Source organism: Ctenocephalides felis, unplaced genomic scaffold, assembly GCF_003426905.1.
Source record: "Ctenocephalides felis isolate EL2017-DRISC unplaced genomic scaffold, ASM342690v1 CF-g0.4_SCAFFOLD_03570, whole genome shotgun sequence".
NCBI classification, from domain to species: domain Eukaryota; kingdom Metazoa; phylum Arthropoda; class Insecta; order Siphonaptera; family Pulicidae; genus Ctenocephalides; species Ctenocephalides felis.
Window position 1 is genome coordinate 15,947,659 of NW_020539724.1, and position 23,594 is coordinate 15,971,252.

General features: G+C 27.3%; 1 protein-coding gene across 1 annotated transcript; it reads right to left on the reverse strand.

Annotated features, from left to right (window-relative positions):
- Nucleotides 1–16,663: 16,663 nt before the first annotated feature.
- On the reverse strand, nucleotides 16,664–17,481 carry LOC113383449. Its single transcript, XM_026621713.1, has 2 exons — nucleotides 16,823–17,481; nucleotides 16,664–16,733 (listed from the first exon to the last, which is right to left on the reverse strand). Exons 1-2 carry the CDS (start codon nucleotides 17,479–17,481, stop codon nucleotides 16,664–16,666), a joined length of 729 nt encoding a protein of 242 aa, XP_026477498.1.
- Nucleotides 17,482–23,594: the final 6,113 nt, after the last annotated feature.

The window sequence follows — 23,594 nt, forward strand, 5'->3', positions numbered from 1 at the left end:
TAAAATCAATCCAAATATAAAGAATAGTAGGCTATTTCTAATGACAGTTTTTTAAACGCAAATTAAAATTTTCAGTTAGTTCATCATATGAATTCGTTCAAAAGTCATATCAAATATATCTGTGAAATGGAACAGACAAACACAGTAACGGGGTTCCCAAAAGGAGCAGTAATATTACTCGTTGTTTCTGGTATGTCCAACTTCGATGTAGGTTTTTCAGTTTCCCTGAAAATTTTATTTATGACATCCAAGCAAAATTTCGACGAAGAAGCGGTATCTCGCCTGCTGTACCTAACTACTATGGTAGCCCTATTTTCTGGACCATTCGAGCACTGATCTTCGACAGTTATTTGAATAGGTACCAGTCGAGATTGATTTTCGTGTAATAGATTGGATTGTCCAGCTTTTCGTTGTGATAATGACGATACCATCCTGTATCCTTATGGTAAAACTTAAATTATATAAAAAGTGCAATGCTCATAGTGGCCGCTAATTTGGTGTTACCTTAGAAAACGTTTTAAAGCTGATCAATTCGATCTCCCAAGTCAAGATGAAGAATTGACAAGATACCTTAGATGGTATTTCTTTGCGACAATGTTATGTTTTCTTTAGGTAGCCTTTTAGCACCTTTGGCAAAGACTTCCTATGGTTCTGGGACAGCAGGATTGTTACATCCTACCGCAGGTATAAGCCTAACTTTTTGCACAATGACTTTATAACATTTGCTTTGGGAAAGAAATATTATATAATAAGACCAATACAAAATAAATAGTAGTGAATATAGTGAAATGCATATGGTATGGTGCCAAGCATAGTGTCCAGGAGCGCAGAAGCAACCCTAAACCGCATTGGTTAGACCATGCAGAACCAGTTTATGAACAGCAATTGATTAATGATATCAAAACTGTATTCAATATGGTTATAGTCTTTAGCACCATCCCTATATACGGTGCTTTGAAACGCGTAGAAGAATATGAGTGGTCTTACACACTTACCAGATTGGATGGTAGGATATTCTCGTACGTATTCTTGCCCGACCACTATGAAATGATGAATACATTTTTTCACTATAATATTAGTACCAGTTTCCAATTATCTTATTGATCCAGTATTAAAGTGGACGAAGATGTATACGGCGTTTAAACAAATGATTTTTGGAGCAGTTTTGTTTAGCCTTAGCATTTGTTGTTCAGGATTTGCGGAATCATTTGTAAAGAGCAAAATGGCCATTGTTCCTGGAGCCAACGAATTGCAAATTAGACTTTTTAACGAATTTGACTGTTTGGCAGTGGTCGAATATTCGAGTATTTCAGCTGGTGAAAGTATCGTTGTTACTTCACAGGGGTCGTACACCAGTATGCTAGTTCCATCTGAAAAATACTCAAAATATCCGTAAAGGTAAATGTTTTGCACCCATTAGTAAAACAATACACACCAAAGGTGGTGATTGTCTAATTATGTTCTTGAGAAAACTACAGAGGCAGTGCAGATGTGTTTGTTCAAGCTGAAATTATGTAGAATCAGAAAACGGTAACCCTTCACTGACAGTCATTGGGACTTATCCATGACGAAGGATTCTCGAGGAACCGGCGGTGTTAGAATACCAATGACTGTAAACCAGATACTATTGCTGATCACGAGATAATCGAAATATAAAATAGACATTTAGAAGTAGATTCTAATACCTACATTCTGGAGTACAACGATGAAGCATTGATAGAATTTGATTTATATATGGGCGGAACGTATCTTGTATCAATATCAGACGGTCGAGCAACATTTTACACAATTAAAGAGCCCAATTCCGTACACATTTCTTGGATTCTTCCTCAGATGATTTTATTGGGTGTTGGCATTATCTATTTCAATATCACCATTGATCAGCTGTGCTATACAGAAGCTCCGATGTCTCTTAAGATGTTTGTGTTGTCTTTGAATCTCTTCTCGGAAGGAATTGGAATTTTGATGGTTGTAATAATAAATGATATTGGATCTTTGGATCACGATAGCAAGTCTTACTTGCTAGCTGCCTTTATGATATTAAATGCGTGCTGGATAGTTTTTGTGAGCAGGATCTATAAACCAATGACCATAACGACTTAAACCGGAATACTAAATATTTAGAAACTGTGGTAAATTCAAAGAAAATGACAATGATGACAAAAGAGTTAATACCATCTAGTAGATTATGTTTCCATAACAAAAATACAAAGCCTCCCTAAACTTAAAATACTTATATACAATTTAGATGTACTAATATAACAAAAAATTATTGTATCGAACAGTAGTTCTAAGAAAATGCTAAATATGATCTACTTGTCCGTTATTATAATATTAGCAGTAAAGAACATGTATGATAAGCACCTATGTATTATTTTAGATAAAAACATAAAAAATATCAAACAGAATTATATCAAGATAATTCGATAAAATATTTAGAAATAATTATTCAATAGCAATCAATAACGTATCATTAATTAATTAAATGATATCGATTAAATTATTTGTGATTCACGAAACATAAAGGTAATTCCAAAACATAAAAAATGCCTATATAAGAACTTTTTATATATAAAAGGTACAAATAGAATGTCAATGCCAGAAAAGTGAATAAAAACAAATGATTTTTCCATCTTTGACAACATGATATCAAGTAATATGGGTTTCAGCTTGAAAATACAATTGTAAACATAAATTCAAATAAAATATAATCAAAATTAAAAATAAACTAGTGGTGTATGGCATCGTGCCTTAAGGCAAATTTCTGGAACTTCTCGTACCTTAATAAAATATTCAAGAAATATTTAATGTTTCAAATAGATTATTATAAATAATTGAACTTTCATTTTTTTATTTTATAAAAAGTAAATGAACAAACTGATTTGCAAATATTTTATTTGAAATATATAAGTGATGTTTAGAACGTTAGCTAAATTAATACTGAATAATTTTTTAATATTCAAAAAAAAAAATTTTTTTTGAAACTTATAAAAAAAATTGATATGAAAAAAATATTCTTTCCTCAAAAGCAATTGCGTCGTCAACACAAACAAAAAGTTTTTGAAATTATTCAAATCGAATGCTTAGTGCTCTCAAAAACAGCAATTTTTTCACAATTAGCTCTATGTCTCCGAAACAGCTGAACTTGCCTTAGTCAAAATCTATTCTCGTCATCATTACGAATGAAATGTTTTTTGGATAATTAAAATCGGTTGTTCTCTTAAAAAATTGAACACCTTTTGCTCCATATCTCTGAAGCTGCTTTGTCAAAAACTAATCAGCGCGTCTCCTCATCAATAGGAATCGAATGTTTTTTGAACCATTCAAATAGGATAATCCGTACACCCATAATCGTCGACAAAAAATAGTCCATCCATTTTTTCTGAGGTATACCAAAATATTCAGAAACCTCTGAAACGTAAAGATATGCAAAAATTCTTTCATTTTCGATTTTTGGCCCATTACTATACAAATCAATTCACCACAAATAGAAAACATAACTATTAGGTTGCTTTCTATGCAGTTTAATTTAAATTTAAAACAATAACTGTGTGGTAACATGAGGGACTATTTTTGAATTGAATTTTTTTTCTGGACTGAAATTCTTTTTTTCTTGTAAAATATTTTAATACGTACCTCTTGTAAAAATGTATTAATTGAATTATTGATTTTTTGATTGACTTCAAAATAGCAGATGGTTTTTATGATACTATATTTAGACCAAGGATACGATTTAATTCAAGTTATTAAAATCATGAAAGGTTTATTGTAGTATAGTCGAATACTACTACCATAGTAAAATAAATTTTGGTTTAGGCGGAAGCAGATATGAAGTCCTGGGAGGTATAAATATAAATTTCAATGTCAACTCCTAGTAATCAGTCAATTGTTTATTTTTAAATTTTTGCAACAACACAGACCACAATATATCTAAAATGACTCAACAGGAAACATTAGTGAAGCATTCTTGATACTGAATTGCCAGGAGATAGCAGGAAAAAAAATAACACGTGTTCGAGAACTAGTGCATCATCATTACCTTTAGAGGAAGTAATTATATTCCTTGGGTTTTTATCAGGTTTTTTCTTTTGCCAAAAATTTGAGAATTACTGATTAAGTAAGTTGTACATCTATATTTATTCTCGCAGAACAGCAGCTTACATTCCAATTCATTAAAACAATCAAGCCAAGTTGTGGCATTGATTTTATTGATCACATCGGTCTCATTGCTCAATAGAGTTGAAATTTATATTTAACAGCAAGTGCAAACGCAAATATATTTATTACCATATGATATGTGACATATTATTAAAATATAATAACACAAATAAATAGCATTTTTAGTACCAAGAAAGAAGGATAAGATAGCGTTGCCGCAGAATTGAACCCCTAACTTTCAAAAATCAATTTCTTTTAAATAGAGACAATCAAAGAAGTGAGGTCAATAATTCGATAATTTATTTATACTGAATGTATTCTATATACCTAATAATAAGTTCTGAACTTCTAAGTACTTAATAATTAAACAAATTTGTATATCTATAAGTAGTTTTCATAGGAAATAATCACTGAATGAGATCGGTTCGATACATTTTTATATTTTCAGAAAAAGACTTTTAAAATTTAATTCTTTACACAATATTTTTAGTTTTATAAATAAAACTTGTTAGATGTCAGATTTATGAATAGTGGATTGATAAATAGCATCTCGCGTGAACAAAATTTTATGCATACATCAACAGATTATAAATTTTTAAAAATAAATATTTTAAATAAATCAGTATGAACTCTGAGAAATATTGCTGGGTAAGGATTGATGCATTACATACTAAGAGTTCCAAAAATTAAAATGAAGCAAGAAATCATATATTTTTTAAATTATGAGTAATTCCGCAAAATATTTTTTGAGCAGTGACATCTTATTTTGTATTACTTTAAATTCGATTTATAGGGTAAATATTAGCTGAAAATAAAATGCAAAGTGAGCAAGTAATTTGAATTCTGAACTTATCACGAAAATAAATCATAATTTGAAATAAATCATAATTTGAGTTATGAACTTATCACGAGAATAAATGAAAATTTTGAAAGTTAATGTCAAAAAAGACCAGTAATTGTGATAATGCAAATAAATATATATCTTATATATAAAAATGGATCGCAAAATGTGTTGGTAAGCGCATAACTCAACAACGCCTGGACCAATTTGGCCAATTCTTTTTTTTAAGGAAGTCCAAGTTAAGGAATTCTTTTTTGAAGTCCAAGGATGGTTCGTATGGCGAAAAAAATCGAATAATTGATGGGAAACCCCTTTTTTCACATACAAACGTTAGTATTTTCACATTTTTGTCATCGGGCTACGGAATATTTACTCAAGTCAATGGAGCGCTTTGGGTCTGATTTTTTTTACTGTGCTCCAATTGGTTTGAAATTCAGAAATTAGGTTTATCTTACTATCAAGTTCAAAAGTGAAAATAATTTAGACTCTTTTGCCATTTCCCGGGGGGATGACATCCCTCTCAGTGGTGTAAATTTTATTTTTTTTTTAAATAACATCGCATATCAATAAAAAAACTTTTTATAAGAAAATGATGTTTCATAATGTTTTTCAAAAAAGCAAATACTCATCGTTTTATTTAAAGCAGTTGTACATTTAAGATCCATATGGGTAGATATAGATACATTTCGATATAGACTGTAGTATAAAAAAACATAACAATTTTTAAATATCAGTATAGGTAAATATCAGTATAGATTATTAACAAAAAATTGAACTTTTGAATTGTAAATATAAGTACAGGACAACGTCTGTCGGGACATCTAGTTTCACATAAATATAAAATAAATAAACTTATGTTATAATTAAAATATTCACAAAAAGCATGCGCATAAAATGCATTTAGAACAAAATTGAGAAGCTATATGTAAAATTTATAAATGCAATTATACCAGTTCAGCAAAATGTAAAATGTATACCTTTTGAAATAGTTATGATTGTAATAATTATTTCATGGTGAACTTATCAAATGATTACATATAACGTATAGTAAATTATTCTTTGAGACATTCAACAAATGTTCATAAATTTTATAAATATAATACTATGACAGAAAATATACGTTTTCCTTGCCAAAAGGGATGGTGATAACGGGTGGAGACGCCAATACATTTTATTAAAAAAGAATAATTTCGCTTATTGTATACATTCTCTAAAACGATTTGATTTAATCTGATATCACATTACAATTAAATATAGTAATTAAAATAACCTAATACATATTAAAATTTCAATACAATTTTGATTCTAAAGATTTGTCAAGGGAAATTCTATACTAAGATGCAGTAAATTATTATTCAAAATCTCTTGTAGTATCTATTATTTGTTATTCTATAAAAAAGTACTCACGATAAAAAAAATCTTCACGGCAACGCCATGCGAGAGACTTACCCGAGTATTTATAAATAATGCTTCAAAAATAACTAGTATTTATAAAATGGCCTAGAATAATCCATTTCTATTTCAAAGAAAACTCGAAGCGATCAAATTCTCTTTAAAAGCATCTTCTGTGCAATAACAGTCGAGCGGGAAATGTAAATATTTAAAAATATGAATTTTATTGAATGTTTCGATGAACGCAAGCATCAGTTTATATTTCGTTTAATGTTTTCTTTTATCGTAGTTTAAAAGTTATGATCAGCAAATACCAAATGGTAAAATAAATTTGAAAATCTAAGATCCGCATTTTTTTAACTGCAAAATTTAATATAATAATAATTTGTGAATTTTTTAAATGTAGAAAAAATGTTAATAAATACCAAGACATTCCAAATTGCACGTTGTCCATACAGAAATAAAAATTAAATAAATAATTATAAAAATTGTACAAAAACAAATAATACAATTAATGTCGAGACAAGTACCTTTTGAAGATTCCGTACTATTATCAAATAAATATTATTTTTGCTCTATTTAATCGTCAATACCTCACATTGGAAGAAAAATAAAGAAAATTTGTGATAATTTCGGGTATTTTGGGACGGGAATAGCTCATGAGTAGCTAATAAAAATTTAATAATTAAAATTATAACAATAACAAGAATTGTTGAATTAAATTTGAATAAAATTAGAAGTAAGAAGAAACGATTAGAATTGGAGAAGAGCAGAATTAAGTTAACTTGAATTTGAATAAAAATATAAGAAGAAAAAGCAAGATTAGAATTTAAGAAGATCAAATTTCAAAAAATCACAGAATATTGTAGGTGGCTAAAAGCTTTAAGTAAGCAAATCCGATAAAAAATGTAATAAGTAATATTAAACCTCTTTCAAAGAATAATTAAGTAAATGATATGTTGGCATTATATCAATCATTAAATCAGTCATATATAGGCATTATATATAATTCCTTTTTTTCTAATTCAGTATTCAAATGGTTCAAAATCTTGTTAATTTAGCAATAGATAATAAAATAATGGGTAGTACTGCCCTAGAGCAGGTGCGTGAACTGAGTCAAACTCCAAGGTGAAAAGTGTGAGAGAATACATATTTTTTATCTATATTTTCAAGTAAAAATTGATATCACTTCTGCATGATATCAGGTTTTCCAGAGCACGGTTCGAACTTACGATTCTGTCCACACTTAGCAGTGCACTAAACCGTTACGCCATGGAACACCCATATTTTAATCAATAAAATTTATTTGTATTATTTTTGCTATTCATTTAATTTATTAATAATTATTCATTTACCTTATTCTCATTAAATTAAAGAGAATATTAGATATTATTTTCACCATGAAAAGTATCTAGATGTAATTTTCATCATGAAAGATGTCTTTAATCCTCTATAAAGTGTTTTTTATAAGTTTTGCTTCAGATGACAAATCACGAAAAATATTCAGGTGAATATTGTATATTACTTTCATCATGAAAGTTAACAAATTAAATTGATCAGCCTGTGAACCTCTACAAATAAGTTTTTGTCAAAATATTAAGAAACCTAATAAAATAAAACAAAATAATGAGTTTTACCTTGCAATATCAATGAGAAAAGATGTCATAACTCTTGCTATTCTCCAGAAATTAAAGATCAGCCATAAAACTTTTTGGTCAACTATGAAACTAATGATTTTATGTCTCTCAAATTAATATTATCCCAACTTGTTTTATGTTTAGTTTTTAATTATGGAGGTATTTAGAAAACTGGATCATAAAGATTAAAGCGTTAAGAAAGTAGATCGGCGGATTACCTTATATGACATTTATTATAAACGTGATTTATAATCCATCAAGTGCTCACTTGCTCAAAATGGGATTTTAATGTCAAGGAGTTAATATAGTGATAAAATATGTAAAGAACAGTTTAATAAATTACTGTATAAAAATATTATCAAGATTAATTTTAAAGACTTAAGATCGCACATAAACAAGATTATGTTTCGCCATGAAAGAGTTAATTGTTAACAAGTGTAGAGATTATGATTAATTAATTTGAAAAAAATATACATGTTCTAATTAAATTGTTATGATCATTAAGACTTTGTTTACATTATATTTCTAATTAAGCAAATTTGTAAATACTTCCTATCTGATACTGAAGAAGCGCTTGGTTGAAAATATTCATAATAAAATTAATAATCAGATCAAGATTCTTTATATCATGTTTCTAATATGAACAAAATTGTTTATCATAAATCATTTTTGAAATTTAAAAAATGAGCAAAAGGTTATTTTACTGATATATCATACAATAAAAGGAAATATTTATATTGAATAATTTAGTATATTTCAATGGAAACCAAGGCAATAAACTTTATTTAAAATTTTTATTTAAAAGGACTATAATATAAATGTGAGTAGCCTGTGTCTTCCACCAAAAAACAACTTTACGTACGGTTTTATAAAATATTTCATTTTTGTAAAATTATATTTCAATCTAATGATCATCAAATAATGAAAAAATTGCCAAGGAAAATAGTTAAAGAAAATTGATCATGGTCTCGAAAAAAATCTGAAATAATTGCGTCTGGTTTGCCAATATAAAGGAATCTGAAGTAATCTAATATAAATGTACTAGGGTGGTCCTTGATATGGACATTTACGAATTTTATTACTCCCAAGGGCTTAAATGCTTCAAAATTCCAAAAAAGAAACTCTAAAAGTTTTAGCTCATAATATTAACTCTTAATATTAAGTATGGAAAAAGCATGGAAAACATTTGAAAAATTTTAAAAATGTTTTTTAGGTAGTGAAAATAGTGACAAAATAGAAATACACACTGCTTTATATCTTTAGCTTTAGTTATACATAAGTTTAAAATCTAAGTGAAAAGATGATATTAAGAAAAAGGTAAGGTAAATAAAGAGTCATTATAGCAATTGCTCAAATCTGAATCAAAGAAGTTTCATTAATCCTTCGGTAGTAAATAAAAAATAAATTCTAATCTGCTAATAAAATTTTCTATAAATCCAACTAACTAAAATTTTTAAATCCTATAAGAATTGCTGAAGTAAAATAAACAGTAGATGAAGTAAAATCAGCACGAGTATCTACAATAAATCGCTAATGCTCCTACAATAGCTAATAAAAGGTGAGAAAATTTCCCAAACCCAGGTAAAATTAGAATATAAACTTCAGAATCGAAATAAATAGAATCTGTTATTTATTCTATGGATCAAATAGGGAAAAGTCCCGTAACGCCGGACGGCACCAAGTACCGGACACTTTATTTAACACGTATTATTTAAGCAAGTATAAATCTTTTCATTTCAAAATACAATTGAAAGGGGTACTGGGGGCACACAGGCACAAAATCATGCACCAAACCTCGCCTGTGACGCAGACAGCCACGTCGAGAGCAACCTTTTCCTGTTTTAGGCGCAAAATCACGGCGTCACCTAAATATCAATGGAAGTAATTCTAGCATATTTATTCGTATTTTGAAATGAAAATTTTTCGTATTTTCTAGTCGAAGAATGAAAAGCATATGGTGAATGCACCAGCTGAGAGCATCGGTGTGGCCCAGCAAAAAGGGTGGATGAATAGTGACTTTTTTGTAATATGTAAAAATATTCGTCAAAGACACATGTGCAGACATTTCAGAGTGGTGATGGCTACAGATGTGATCAATGCAGGTTATTTTGAAATGTCCGGTACTAGTGCCACTATTTAAATCATATTTTTTGATACCAAAGTTTGAATGATAGTATTAATTATTTTTTTAGCAAAGATTGCGGTTTCTTTTAATTTAGTTTGATTTCTAACTTTGTTATCTAACATAACAAAAATCATAATTAAATAAACATTTCGTAAAATATTTTTTGATTTATTTATAAATAATCTTAGGTGTCCGCCACTAGGGGATTCCCCCTAATGGAGATTTGAATTTCGATTTGTTAGTGATATAGTAAAAGCACCAGCTAATACACGTAATAAAAGTAGTAAAAAGGCAGTATCAAAAACTGATCAAACAAAAAGTGGTATTTAACCTGAATGTCATAGTTTTAAATAAACCTTAGGTATTGTATATAGTATATAAGATTATAAGTTGATATGAAATCAAATAACAGAAAAAATGCTAGAAAAATGCTTAATTGCACTAACAAAACTGTTCATTCTGTTATATTACTGTTCATGAAAAGTACATTTTATTAGCTTGAAAAAAAAAATCAGAAGCAAAAATACTTTTGGCAACAAAAAAAGACCAATGTAATGGCAAGCCTATGTTACGTTTGTCATATATAATGGTAATAAAAATTGAGAAAATACTATGTATCTGCTGTGCTATCCGGTATTTCAAACATAACTAATCTAACCTCTCGTATGTATTATTATTTATGGTACATCAGAAATGCTCTTATGATAAGATTCTTTCTTGACGTTCGTGCGTTTTCTAGTTTTTTTATTTAAAACACTTGACTGGACAGCAATCCCATAGTTTTTAGTACCATTTTATATGACAAGCGCAGCGTGACATAGCCATGAAATAACATCTATTTTACGACAGAATCGGCCCCTTAATTGAATATGAAATATAAATAGACAGTTTAATAACGGGAGTCACGGTAAAATCATAAAAAACTGCATCTGGCAGTCAATATTGAGCAAGGTTCCATTACCGGCACTTCCCATAGACAACTGGCTCGCGTCAAACGTACTCTCACAATGCATTTCGGCTCACCCGATATCGTTTAATTTTAGAGGATGACCCATTGCCAAAAACAACTTCTATACTCTCGATTAGTTTATCTCGACGTGTAAATAATCGTTCCAAGTTAACCGTATAATTGCATTTTGTGGTTATTCTCGGTTATTAATTGTTTATTGATTCAATATAGAGTCATATGGCCGCATGCGGGAAATACTGATTTTGTTTATATTTTATGCCATAATAAAATGATTTAGTAGTCGATGGTATTGATGAACTAAACATGTGTTAACAGTTACGGGTTCGGAAATGGTAATATAAGGCAAGGAGCCAGAGTTATTTGAGTTATTTTAAAGATCTGCTACAAATGGTGGAAATACTTGAAATAAGGTAAAAATAATATAGGTTGTAAATTTTATATTAAGAAGGTAGTATAAATCAGAGATCCCGGGTTCGATCCTGCTTCGAGCAGTTTGGTGTCAAGCAGTTGTGACAACGTTTTTATAAATAGCAATATGATAGCAAGTGAAAATATCCCTGATCCGGCATTGCTGCGTCAATACATATTCGCCCATATTCGTACAGAAATTTTAATAATAATTTATCACTCAGAGATTGGACTACTCTTTGATAACTGCTCTGATTACTGTTCAAAATAATAAAAAAAATTAAAAAAAGATAGTAAGATAAAAAATACTGAGTAGCCAAAGAAATCGGAAGCAAATTAGCCAGTACTATTTTTGAAGTAGGATTTAACGATAATCTATTGATCCAACAAAGGTTTTGAATTTTCTGCAAGTAGGTTATTTTAATGGATATTTGAAAATATTGATATTGATAATTTTTATTTAATTAAAAACTGATTTATAATGTTTAAAAATCTATGATAATAACAACAACCTCCAGTCATCATTTAAGAGAACCTTTAAAATAAATTTAAAGATTTTCTTTAATAATGATTATTTTATAAAACTGTTAAATATAAAGAAGATAATTTTGTTTTCATAAAAATCAAGAAATTCAATGAAAAAATCATTGATATGTTTATTAAATGGCTATAGAATTCTTGAAACAATATGGAACATTTAAAAAAAATAATATAACCAATGCAAAATCAGAAACTGCAAAAAAAGATCCAAGATTATATTCCAGAGAGTAGTTATGTTTTAGTTCCATGTAAAAATGTAAAAATAATTTGACTTCTTTTTTAATTTAATTTTAAAAAATATTCCTTTTCTTCAAAGAGAATTAGAGTGATAATTTTGAGTTAACTGGAAACTGATTTAGAATGGTCAAAAATCTATAAAAACATATTTTTATCAAATATATACAACAAAAATTAAACAACCTCTAAAGACCAAAAGTTTGAGAAAACATTTGAATTAAATTATAACTTATAAAACCGTTAATTATGAAGAAAATACATTAATTTTCATAAAACTAACCAAACTATATCTTTAATTTGTTTCTTGAATGGCTACAGAATTTTTAAAATTATATGAAAATTTTTAGAAATTATATGTAGATATACCTATTTGATTTATTTTTGAAATTAATATTGAAATGGATTTTTTGCTAAAAAAAATGAGAGAATTTTTGAAACATACATTAATGCAGCCAAAAATTTTTTTGGCATTTTATAATTTTTTACAATTAATAACTGTCATCATAAAAATCTATTACATATAAACTTGACTCATTTTCGATCCCTCTCTAAAGTATTAAGATTACAACATCATGACATTCTCTCCACGTATTTTCAAATATTTTAAAATTTTAACAATTGTTATGTAAAATTTCGAGTAGCTGAAAAATCATGGTTTGGGCATATTTCCTTACTACCTTATCTAATATATAAACAAAATACCGTGAAAAAATTCCATTGGCCTAATAACCTCTGATAAATATTGTACATATATGGAATTAAAAAACATCACTGTAACAAGTGTATAAATATAATCCACTAGTAATCACTAGATAAGATTTTTTTAAATCCGTCACCGATAAGCTAATTAGTAAGAAAAATTTGCAATATTAATTTGGTATAAAATTAAAATAATCTTAAAAACATTAGATGAAAACCAAGACAGTTTATAGTAAATTGTAGCTAGTAGTCGAAAATCCATAAAACTGAATATTGGTGATTTTATAACAAGAATCATAAAAATAAGCACAATCAATTTACGAAAATTAAGGTTTATATTTGTACAAATTTCCTATATCAATGTTCCTATATTAACTATGAAAAATTAGGGCTCATGGACAATTATTTCATTATAATCAGTAAAAATTTATGTTCGAAATTAATCTATCTAAGGGTAAAATATTTTTAAGTTTATTTAATGCAAGTAACCTATATCTGTATTGTTATTTTTAATTTTCTTTCTCAATTTGTATTTATATTTGTATTGTAATTTATAATGCCTAAATGACTAACTGAGTCGAGGCCAGTTAATAAAATAAAAATATAAAAAACAGAATCTATCTATTCTATTTTAGAATCATTAAAAAATCATAAAAAATAAGTTAGATAAATAGCAAGATGTCGTTCTTATATTTTTTACTGATTATCTTACTTTTAAATTGAAGTTTTTTTTACTTTTATTTGTCATCGATATTGTTTTCATAGAGACTAACTTCATATGTCAATATTTATCTATTATCTATTTATCACCCAATCTATTGATGATGATAATCCATATATTATTATCACGATTTTTGACAGGAAATTTTTTTGTGATGTTTATAAAAATAATTAATTCATTTTCATGTTTTCTATCCCATGTGCTTGATCATGACTTGCCAGAAATAAGAAAGTGTCAAACGATTCAGAATGTTTTCAAATACAAAAAAAAATAAAATTGGGGCTTTAGATTCTCTGATATAACTATACATTTTTATTGTAAAAGTCAGGCATAAATAAATAAAATATATAGATATTATATTTTAAGAAATTCTTCGACCTGCAATAGTATGGTTTCAAACAAAATGGTAACATTTATGTTATATAAATAGTTTACATTCTTTTTTTACTTTGGGGAACATTAAATTAAAAAAACTGATTGAATACTGCTTAATCAGAAATCTTGTGATCATCAACTTATTCTAAAGTTCTGCATAAAATTCCGTTAAAATTAATATTTTCATTTTAAAATCTAATTAAAATTTGCTAAATATGGATATAATTTTGAAAAAAAAAATATATAAATCTTGCTGGTATAATTTCTAAACAAAATTATTCATCATGTCATAAAAAATAAGCTACTCCAATATAATCCAATTTAATTCAGAATATTTCAAAAGAATTTTATATTGAGACATTAAAAAATGAATTCTTTAAATTATGCAAAACACAAATATCATAAATATTGACAGTACTGCATGAAAAACAAAGACATACAAAATTCAATTCAATTTGAGAGCTTATTATTTATGGTTGAAGTAGTAAGAGCTTTGGCTTCAGAACCACAAGGTTCCTGGTTCAGTTCCCGTCTCAAACAATCTGATATGAAGTTCTATTGTAATGTAAGTTTTCATATGAAAATCTTGGTCTGAATAATATATAAAACAAATAATAGTCAGAAATAGCTTTATAAAGAATCATAATAGAAATATAGAATAGTTCTAATTATTGTTTAGAATTTTCTTTCTACAGTATGTATTATATAAATATGTATTATACATTGTATCTTACGTAGGTATGTTTTTAAAAATCTGTTATCTTCAGATTTTTTGGATTTCACTGTAAACTTTATCAAAATATTTTACTTAATAGCAAACGATTGTTAATTATCTACGTCGATAGTATTGGTTTTGATAAAGATGACAAAAATAACATTCATTCTGATAAGATGCAATCGCGACTTAATTGTCACCGCCGATAATGATAAGCGACAAAGGTAAAATATAAAGGTATGGGGAATTCGACAGCAACTAAGTCAATGACTGTTTAAAAATCTATATAATAGTACATATATCTGTATAAATAATCTGTCATTAACTGTTTAAAAATCTTTGTAATTGTATATTTTCATAATTACTATTGCTTGGGTGGAGTGACTAGGGCGGATGCAGAGCACGCAATTATGAAGTGCAAAAAATGGGAAAAGGGTAGGCAAGAACTATAGAGGGAGATAGTTAAGCAAAAAATCTCCATGACAACCAATTTTATAACATTATTGATGACAGAAAAGAAGAATATATGGGGCGCTATATAATTAAATACAATCTAATAAAATTAAATTGTAAACTTAATTTATAAAATAAACAATATATATATATATATATATATATATATATATATATATATAAATGAAAATTTATATTACTACACATTGATATCAAGTTGTTTGAAGCAGGAATTGAACTATAAACCTTGTGGTTCCAAAGCCAAAACTCTCACTATTTCAGCCAAAAAAAGCTCCCAAATTGAATTAAATTTTTGCAACTTTCAATTTCTTTTTAGATAGCATTTTAAAGATATTCATAACGGTCATATAGATGATATGGATATATCAATGACTATTTAAATTGAAAAAATCAAACTATAATATATGTTTATCCTTAAACGGACCGCTATTCAAAAAATAATAAAGTTGTTCCAAATCAACTTTTAGAAGAATGTAGAATTAGTAAATAATTGGTTTAACTTAAATAAAATGATGAGAACGAAATTTTTATCAAATAAGGATCTGACTAAGTTTTTTAACAAAGAAGCCAATACAATAATTATTAGATATAACTAATTCACAAGGTGAAATAGTGTTATTCATTAAACTCAGTTATTGTTTTCATTAAATTAGTTTGTTCCCAATAATTGTTTGCAATATAAGTCCAACCCTTCATTTTATAAATTTAATATCTATTTTTATGTATGGAGTTAATAAATTTCTACGAAATTAAAAACTACAATTTATCTCTCATACCATCTTCAATTTTTCTAGGGACATAAAATGTTCCACAGATTGTGGACAACCGTAAATTCCTATAAATTTTCGAGAACAAACACTTAAAAACATATTTATTATTCTTTTCGAATTCAGTATCCTGTAAACGTTGAATCCAACATCATTTCTACATTTTAAAAGGTCTATTAAAAGAGTATAATTTATAGAGTAATAACTAGTTTTTATGAGTATCGTTAGGAAGTTTATAGTATTTGTATCAAAGTGCTTACTTTTACAATGTTAAGGTAGATATTATCTTGGAATTTATTTTTATTGGATCGGAAACGATAATAAAATAAACTTAAAAAATCTTGTTTCAATGTACATTTCTTAAAAAATGAGTAAAGATAGTATGTTATAATATATTACATATATAGCAAAAGACAATATTACCAGAATGCTAATTAGTATTTAACACAAATTTGCGATTGTGTTGAATAGAAGAGCAAGTGGTTGTAAAATTTGGAACCAAGTTTTGGATGCAATATTAAGTAATTATATCTTCACGAAGTTTCACAAGAGACTTGATTAAAATAGTATGATGCTTTTGGATAAAGATAGACAAATATTTACTTTATAAACTTCTAGTTTTAGCATATCCTGCAGCCGTACTATACATTGCGGTATAAAGTTTGTTTTTGGTTCTGAGAATAGCAGGTGTAAAGTTCATTTGATCAAGATCTTATATATGACAAAAATATGAAAAACATGAAATAAAATAAGAGTCACTAACCTTTCATCTTTCTCCACCTTAGGAAAGCTCCTCTTTCCGGCAGCCAAGACAGCACTTTCGCTCTGAGGTTCAGCAGATATACCCTGAGCCCTCTGCCTTTGGGTAGGAGGTCCCCTGACCCCAGGAGTCTGGACGCGGAATGGAAACACACTTTGGAATTTGTCCAGCTGCGATTTCAATTGAGCTATTTCCGACTCCAAAGACCTTATTTTCTTCTCCCTTTCCGCCAAAGCCATCCTCAAAGGCTCTACCACCATGGTTTCTATGGTCGCCACATCGTGCACTGGATTATTATTACCACTAAAATCAAAATCACCTTTACCCTGTCGGCCATCTTGGACAATCACCACCTCCTGCAGAGATGGCAATCTGCTGGGTATATTGGAATTAGGTGAATTTAAGTTATTATTCTGGCTCATGGGGTTGTAGTTGATCTGGAGTCCTTGAACTTGGTCCTGCAGGGGTAGATTTTTCGTCTCTGTGGCTGCTTGGAGGACATGGTCATTCTGCAACACCTCGGCGGTGGTATCCATGCGTTGCCGGTTCGGTTCCGCAACCGTGGGCCGCGGCGTAGACCTAAAGCACCACGGTATATCAAAACAGACACGCATTGATGGACAGTTTGAGTAACACAGACTTTCGCAACAATGTAAACACATTTACACCGCGTTGCACAAAAAGGTAAGGAGTTAGAGGGACACGTGTTTCATGGTATAAACAACGGAGGAAAACGGAGATGTCAGATGGACAAATTGTGTTGTTTAGATTATTTGCATTATTGATGTAAGTCAGTAGGAGGAAGTTGGTGCGGGTATTGTTATAAGGCGAACAATGATTTTAAATGAACAATACACATTTTTGTTGGAAGAATGCTAGCACGCGTCGATCGATTGTCAAGAGCACTTAGGAAAAATTAGCACATTTGCAGATGAAGCGAATAATTTCGTTTTGCCACCGAATTACGATTAAAATGATTCAATTATTGTTGTTGTTGTTATTATTAGAGTGATTTTGTTCCTGAGCACACGCGTCCGATCGGAATCTCATTGGATACTGGGCGCTTCTCAGAAAACACACAATTAACTCTTTAAACGTCAAATGAAATCTATCTCGTTCCCACATGCGCCTTCCTCTGATTCTCAGAGTATACTATTCGCTTCCAACGAGCCAGAATATATCTATCTGGTTACATTTGTATGCACATACACTCGTCGAATCTGAGTATGTGAGAATATATAACATTTATTTATGAAAATTAACTGAAGATGGTGGTATTTTGCTCGAAACGTTTAGAATATGTGCTGTGATAATTAGATTAAATACTTTGTGTAAAAGATTATGGACTTATTGTCGTACTGATTGAAATATAAATATAGTATAGAATGTTCTGTTATATATGTATATGTCTCTATATCCAAAATGAGAACATTATAAGATAGTGTGTGTATACATAACTACAAAGCCCTATAATTAGTAATATTTTTTCTGGAAAATACTATAAACGGTTTACCATGAAGGATTAGGCACAAGTACATGTACTACTTTACTAAAATTTGATCTAGTTTTTTGCGAAAAGCTAAACAACATCATTACAATTAATAATTTTTTAGATATTTACTTTAATTAATTAGTTATATATTAAAAATTCTACACATAAAATTAAGGGCTAGCCCGTAGATAAACGGTTAAAAGTGATGAGACATGATTCAGTGGTCCCGGCTTCGATACCCACTTCGAGCAGTCTGTTGTCAAGCAGCAGTGACAACGATTTGCACTTGGAAATATAAATAGCAATATGTTTCCAAGTGAAAATAGCCTTCACCCGGCATTGCTGCATCAATAAATAAATTTCAGCCCTATTAGATAAATTCTAATAATTATCAAATATGGATGGATTAACCATTGGGTTACCATATAAAAGTACGAAGTAAGCAGAAGTTTCAGCCCAACAGCTTATAGGACGTAAGGTTCTGATTGCTGTTAAGATATCAGAATTATAAAAAAAAAAAACATGCATAAAATTAAAAAGTATTTTTTTTAAGTTCAATTTTAATATAAAATTGTCCCTACACAATTTTTAAATATACTTGAAGTCGAGTTCTCCGGTAAAATAGACTGTAACATGGTGTTATGGCAACCCTAAGTCACACTGCTTTCTTGGTAGTAAAAACTGTCAAACTGCTAGGTATTTTTTGTGCATTAATGCGTTTTACATATAAATCCTAACCCAGAAAACGCACAAATTAAGAAAAGAATGTTATCGAAACTGCATCTATCTTATGTGCATTTATAACACATACATGAAGTTAAAATTCACGTACAAACGCCAGATTACACAACAAATAGCATTTTTAGTGCCATTTTATATGAAGAAAAGAGCGTAACATAACATTGCCATGATAACGCTAGGTTAAAGTCTATTTTACCAGAGAATTGGCAAACATGAATATAAGGCAAAATCTTATATTTAAAAATATAGAGATTGATTATTTATAAAATAAAAACTAATTAAGGTACTTCAGAGGTATTTAAAGTAAAAAATAAACCTTCTTGAGGAATCCATCCACCCAGTTAGTAAATAAAAACAAATTTAGGTACTTTCGAAACATCTACTAAACTTTCTTTAGAGCTTTACTAAATCTACTCAACTTACTTTAAAGCTTTTGCTTCTACTTAAATCTATTTGTTATTACTTTTAAAAAATTACTATTTTATTTATTTACTACTATTTTTAAAACAATTTTCTGTCAAAGTGTTATATTTATATTATCTTTATATTTAGATTTTTTTTTTTGTTATTGCTCTGAAAACAGATTTAGGAAATTTAGAAATATCTAATAAACTTTGGAGCTTTACTATGTGTCTCTACTTAAATTATAATCATGTCTATTATTTATAGCACACTTTTCTTGTATTTGATGATTATTTTTAGAATTGTTTTTTGTCAAAGTGTTATATTTATATTATTTTTATGTTTTTTGGTCATTGCTCTGAGGTGAGTCAAAACTATACACAAAACTAATTGGATGAGAAAGTCTGTAAAATCCTATTATTATACGTATTTAATGCCCTAATAAATAGATAACCAAAATGAAACTGAACTAAAAAGAAAGAACTAAATTATGTTCTTAAAATTCTCAGGTAGACTTTCATACGTTTTGAGCCCCAGTTTGGCTGTTTTTCACACAAATTATTTGATGAAATAATTATAAATTTAATTTAAAAACATAAACTGATTGTCAGAAAAAAAATAAAATGGAACCAACGACCTTTTCGAAATGTATGAAACAAACAAGTTTCATTTTTTTTATTAAATACTTTCGTTTTTCTTTTTAATATGTGGATGGATGCCTGTTAAAAAGCTTTTTTGTTTTTTTTTTGTATATATCACCATCTGCAAATTTATTTATACTACAAAAAATTACTTTTACAGCAATAGTCTGGTTGTAATATAAAAAAGTTAAGTCAATTTCTCTAAAAACGATAGTTTTTATTTTTTCATTACTTTTGGAACGATATTCAAAAACAGAAAAAAAATTGTTGTAAAAATCTAAATTATGATAAAATTAATTTTATAAATTTAAAAAATTATAAATCAATAATTTTTCAATTGAAAAAAATTATTTTCAATCAAGATACTAATTATTAAAATTAAATTATTTTCAATGACCGTGAGAAAAAATGTTAAAAAGAATATTAATTGGTCCATATTTTGTTATATATATCCATATTGCCATGTGATTAGCAAATGAACTGTAAAAAATCGATAAGTATAGTTGTAAAATAAACAAAATATATTTGAAAAATCGGAATGCAAAATATAAATATTACAAAGAAATATGTTTATATATATATATATATATATATATATATATACATAATTATATTTCTTAGTGACCTTGAAAATGCGCAACTCGATGCAAGTGTAAACACATGTATTCTCACACAATCAATCATACGTCTTTTGTGATAGATATGATAAATGTAGGACATACCTAATCGATTATAGGTTTAATTTCATATTTTTCAAATTAATAAATAACACACATAACTTTGCGAAACTGATACAACAGATAAAAAATGACATTGAAAATCATACGAATGAAATCCCAGATAGAAGAAATATAGTAATGGACATAGTGATAAATGATGAAAATGGGAAGAAGAACTTTTAATAATTACTTAAAATTTGATAATTTTATTATTACTTGTTTCAAATTGTTTTTTATTTAACAATCAGAACTATGTTAGCCCTACAATTTTGTGGCTTTATAAATAAAACAATTTTTATTTATAAATAAATATATGTGTACCTTATAAAAAGTTAGCATAAAATACCCCTTACGTTTGACTTTGATATTTTGGAAAACTGTATTTGTTTGTTGTGTTAAAAAGAAAGTATTAACTTTTTTGTGTTTTTCTAATATATTGTATATCAAACCAAAGCTATTTTCACTAGGAAACACATTGCTAATACAATTTTCTTGCCAATAATAATAATTTAATAATAACATAATTTTGTTTAAATATCTCTAGATAAAGAGCTAAACATTGTGAAACTATATAAAAGTTTTGGTTAATTGCAAGATTATATTTATTTATTATTTTGTTTATAATATTTAAAATATTTAACATTTATTAAAGCATGTATTTAGCGTGTACTAAAAATCACCTAACTTTTACATTTTTTGTTGAAAATGTATAGATAATAATAATAACATAATTTTGTTTCAAATATCTCCAAATAAAGAGCTAAAAATTGTGAAACTATATTAAAGTTATTTGCAAGATTATATTTATTTATTTTTTGTTTATAATATTTAAAATATTTAACATTTATTAAAGCATATATTTAGCGTGTACTAAAAATCACCTAACTTTTAAATTTTTTGTTAAAAATGTATGAGATAATTGCCAAAATGTTCGATAAAACTAATTTACAGTGCATCTATAAAAGAAAAATTCATCATTTTGTGCAGGTTTTTTTAAAGAAGAAATATGCTTATTTTATTATATCCTTAAATGAAACACTTATTTTCTTTTTTCTTTGTTCTATTATTTATTATTTTTTTTATTTTTTTTTCTTTCGATTCCTCTCGTTTGTGTTAAAATAGAGCTTACAAGATTAATTGTACATTGATTGCTATTTTAATAAATAAATAAATAAAAAACAAAAAAATATTATATAAATTATAAATACACATCACGAAATAAAAATAACATTTTTAAAATATATATGCTGCTAGTTATAAAACAAAAAAATACAAAATATTGTAAATTACTTACAAAAACTGTACAAAATTTTTAATTAAAATTATAAATGCATTTCTCCGATAAAAATGATAAATTTTTCAAAATAACAACTGCATCAACTAAAGAAAATTTATATTTTTTTTGGAGAAATGCAATCATAATTTCAATTAATAAATTTGTACATATTTTATAAGTAATTTACAATGTTTTGCATTTTTATTAAATTTGCAGAAAATATTGTTTATTATTATATACTAATATTTTCTTGTTTTAAATCCAGATAAAAAGCTTTAATAGTAAAGCTGTAGAAAGTTTTGGATCAATTGGTAAAAATAAAAAAAATATATATTTGCAAGTGTAAATTGATGTCACTACTGCTTGACATCAAGCTAGCCGAGGCCGGAATTGAACACGGAACTAGTTTTAGAAATTAAGTTAACTATAGTAAATATAGAAAAATTATTTTATCAGCGTGGGGCATTTCTAGTTATAAAACTAAGAAATTATAAATTTTTTAAGTTGTTTGAAATTTACATATGAAAATTATGTAATATTAAAAAACAATTGCCAATTATGTAATAATATATAACATAATAGAATAATCACCAACTTATTTTACATCATAATACATATATACATACGTATACACATATATACAAATATACATATATACATATAAATTAAGTTTTCTGGATATTTAATACCATTTATGATTTGATTTTTTAGAACTATGTTCATTAATTTAATTTAATTAATTTTTAATTTTTTTCAAAAAAAAGTCATTTAATTTCTCATTTATAATTTATTTTATATTGTGGGGATAAAGAATGTCCTCTATTTGAAAAATTTGAAGTCTTGGAATTAAACAAATATATAAACATTAAAAATTAAATTATTTATTCACTACAAATTATAATTTGTAATACTTTGAGGTACATGTGTGTATATTTATAGACTAATAGTATGCCCAAAACTTAGTAAAAATCATAAAATAAAAATGAAATAAATATTTTGATGAAAAATTAGGCTTTTAGTTCAGAAAAATAAAACCGTAAAATATAAAAATTTGTAGTAATAAAGTTTTAAGTACATTATAAAAGGAAATATATTTAATTATCCATATGTAATAAAATGATTAGCCTCATTATTTTATCAAATATTATATCGTAGCACAATAAAACAATTATCTTCACATAAACATAGAAACCCTAATATTACAACGTGACATACATAAATTAAGACAGCGATAGTAAATTTTAATTTACAAAAATTTAATGTAAAAACACAGAATAAAATTTATACATTATAATTCAAGTTGAACTATTAATTTAAATCGTTATAAGTTATAGATTCATGAGATTATAAAGTTGTTAAACTGGGAATACAAGATTTGCGGATTCGAATGCAAAAACTTACTTCATTAAATGCAGGTGACAAACAAATCTTGAATTATCTCGTTGAACGGAAAATTTATTAAAAATTAACACATAAATATTGATGACGTACAAAATGAAATAAA

Coding starts and splice junctions, on each gene's coding strand:
- LOC113383449 (XM_026621713.1), bottom strand. CDS start 17,481: ATGTGTTTACATTGTTGCGAAAGTCTGTGTTACTCAAACTGTCCATCA. Junction 16,734..16,822: donor AAGGTGGAGAAAGATGAAAG/GTTAGTGACTCT, acceptor TGCTATTCTCAG/AACCAAAAACAAACTTTATA.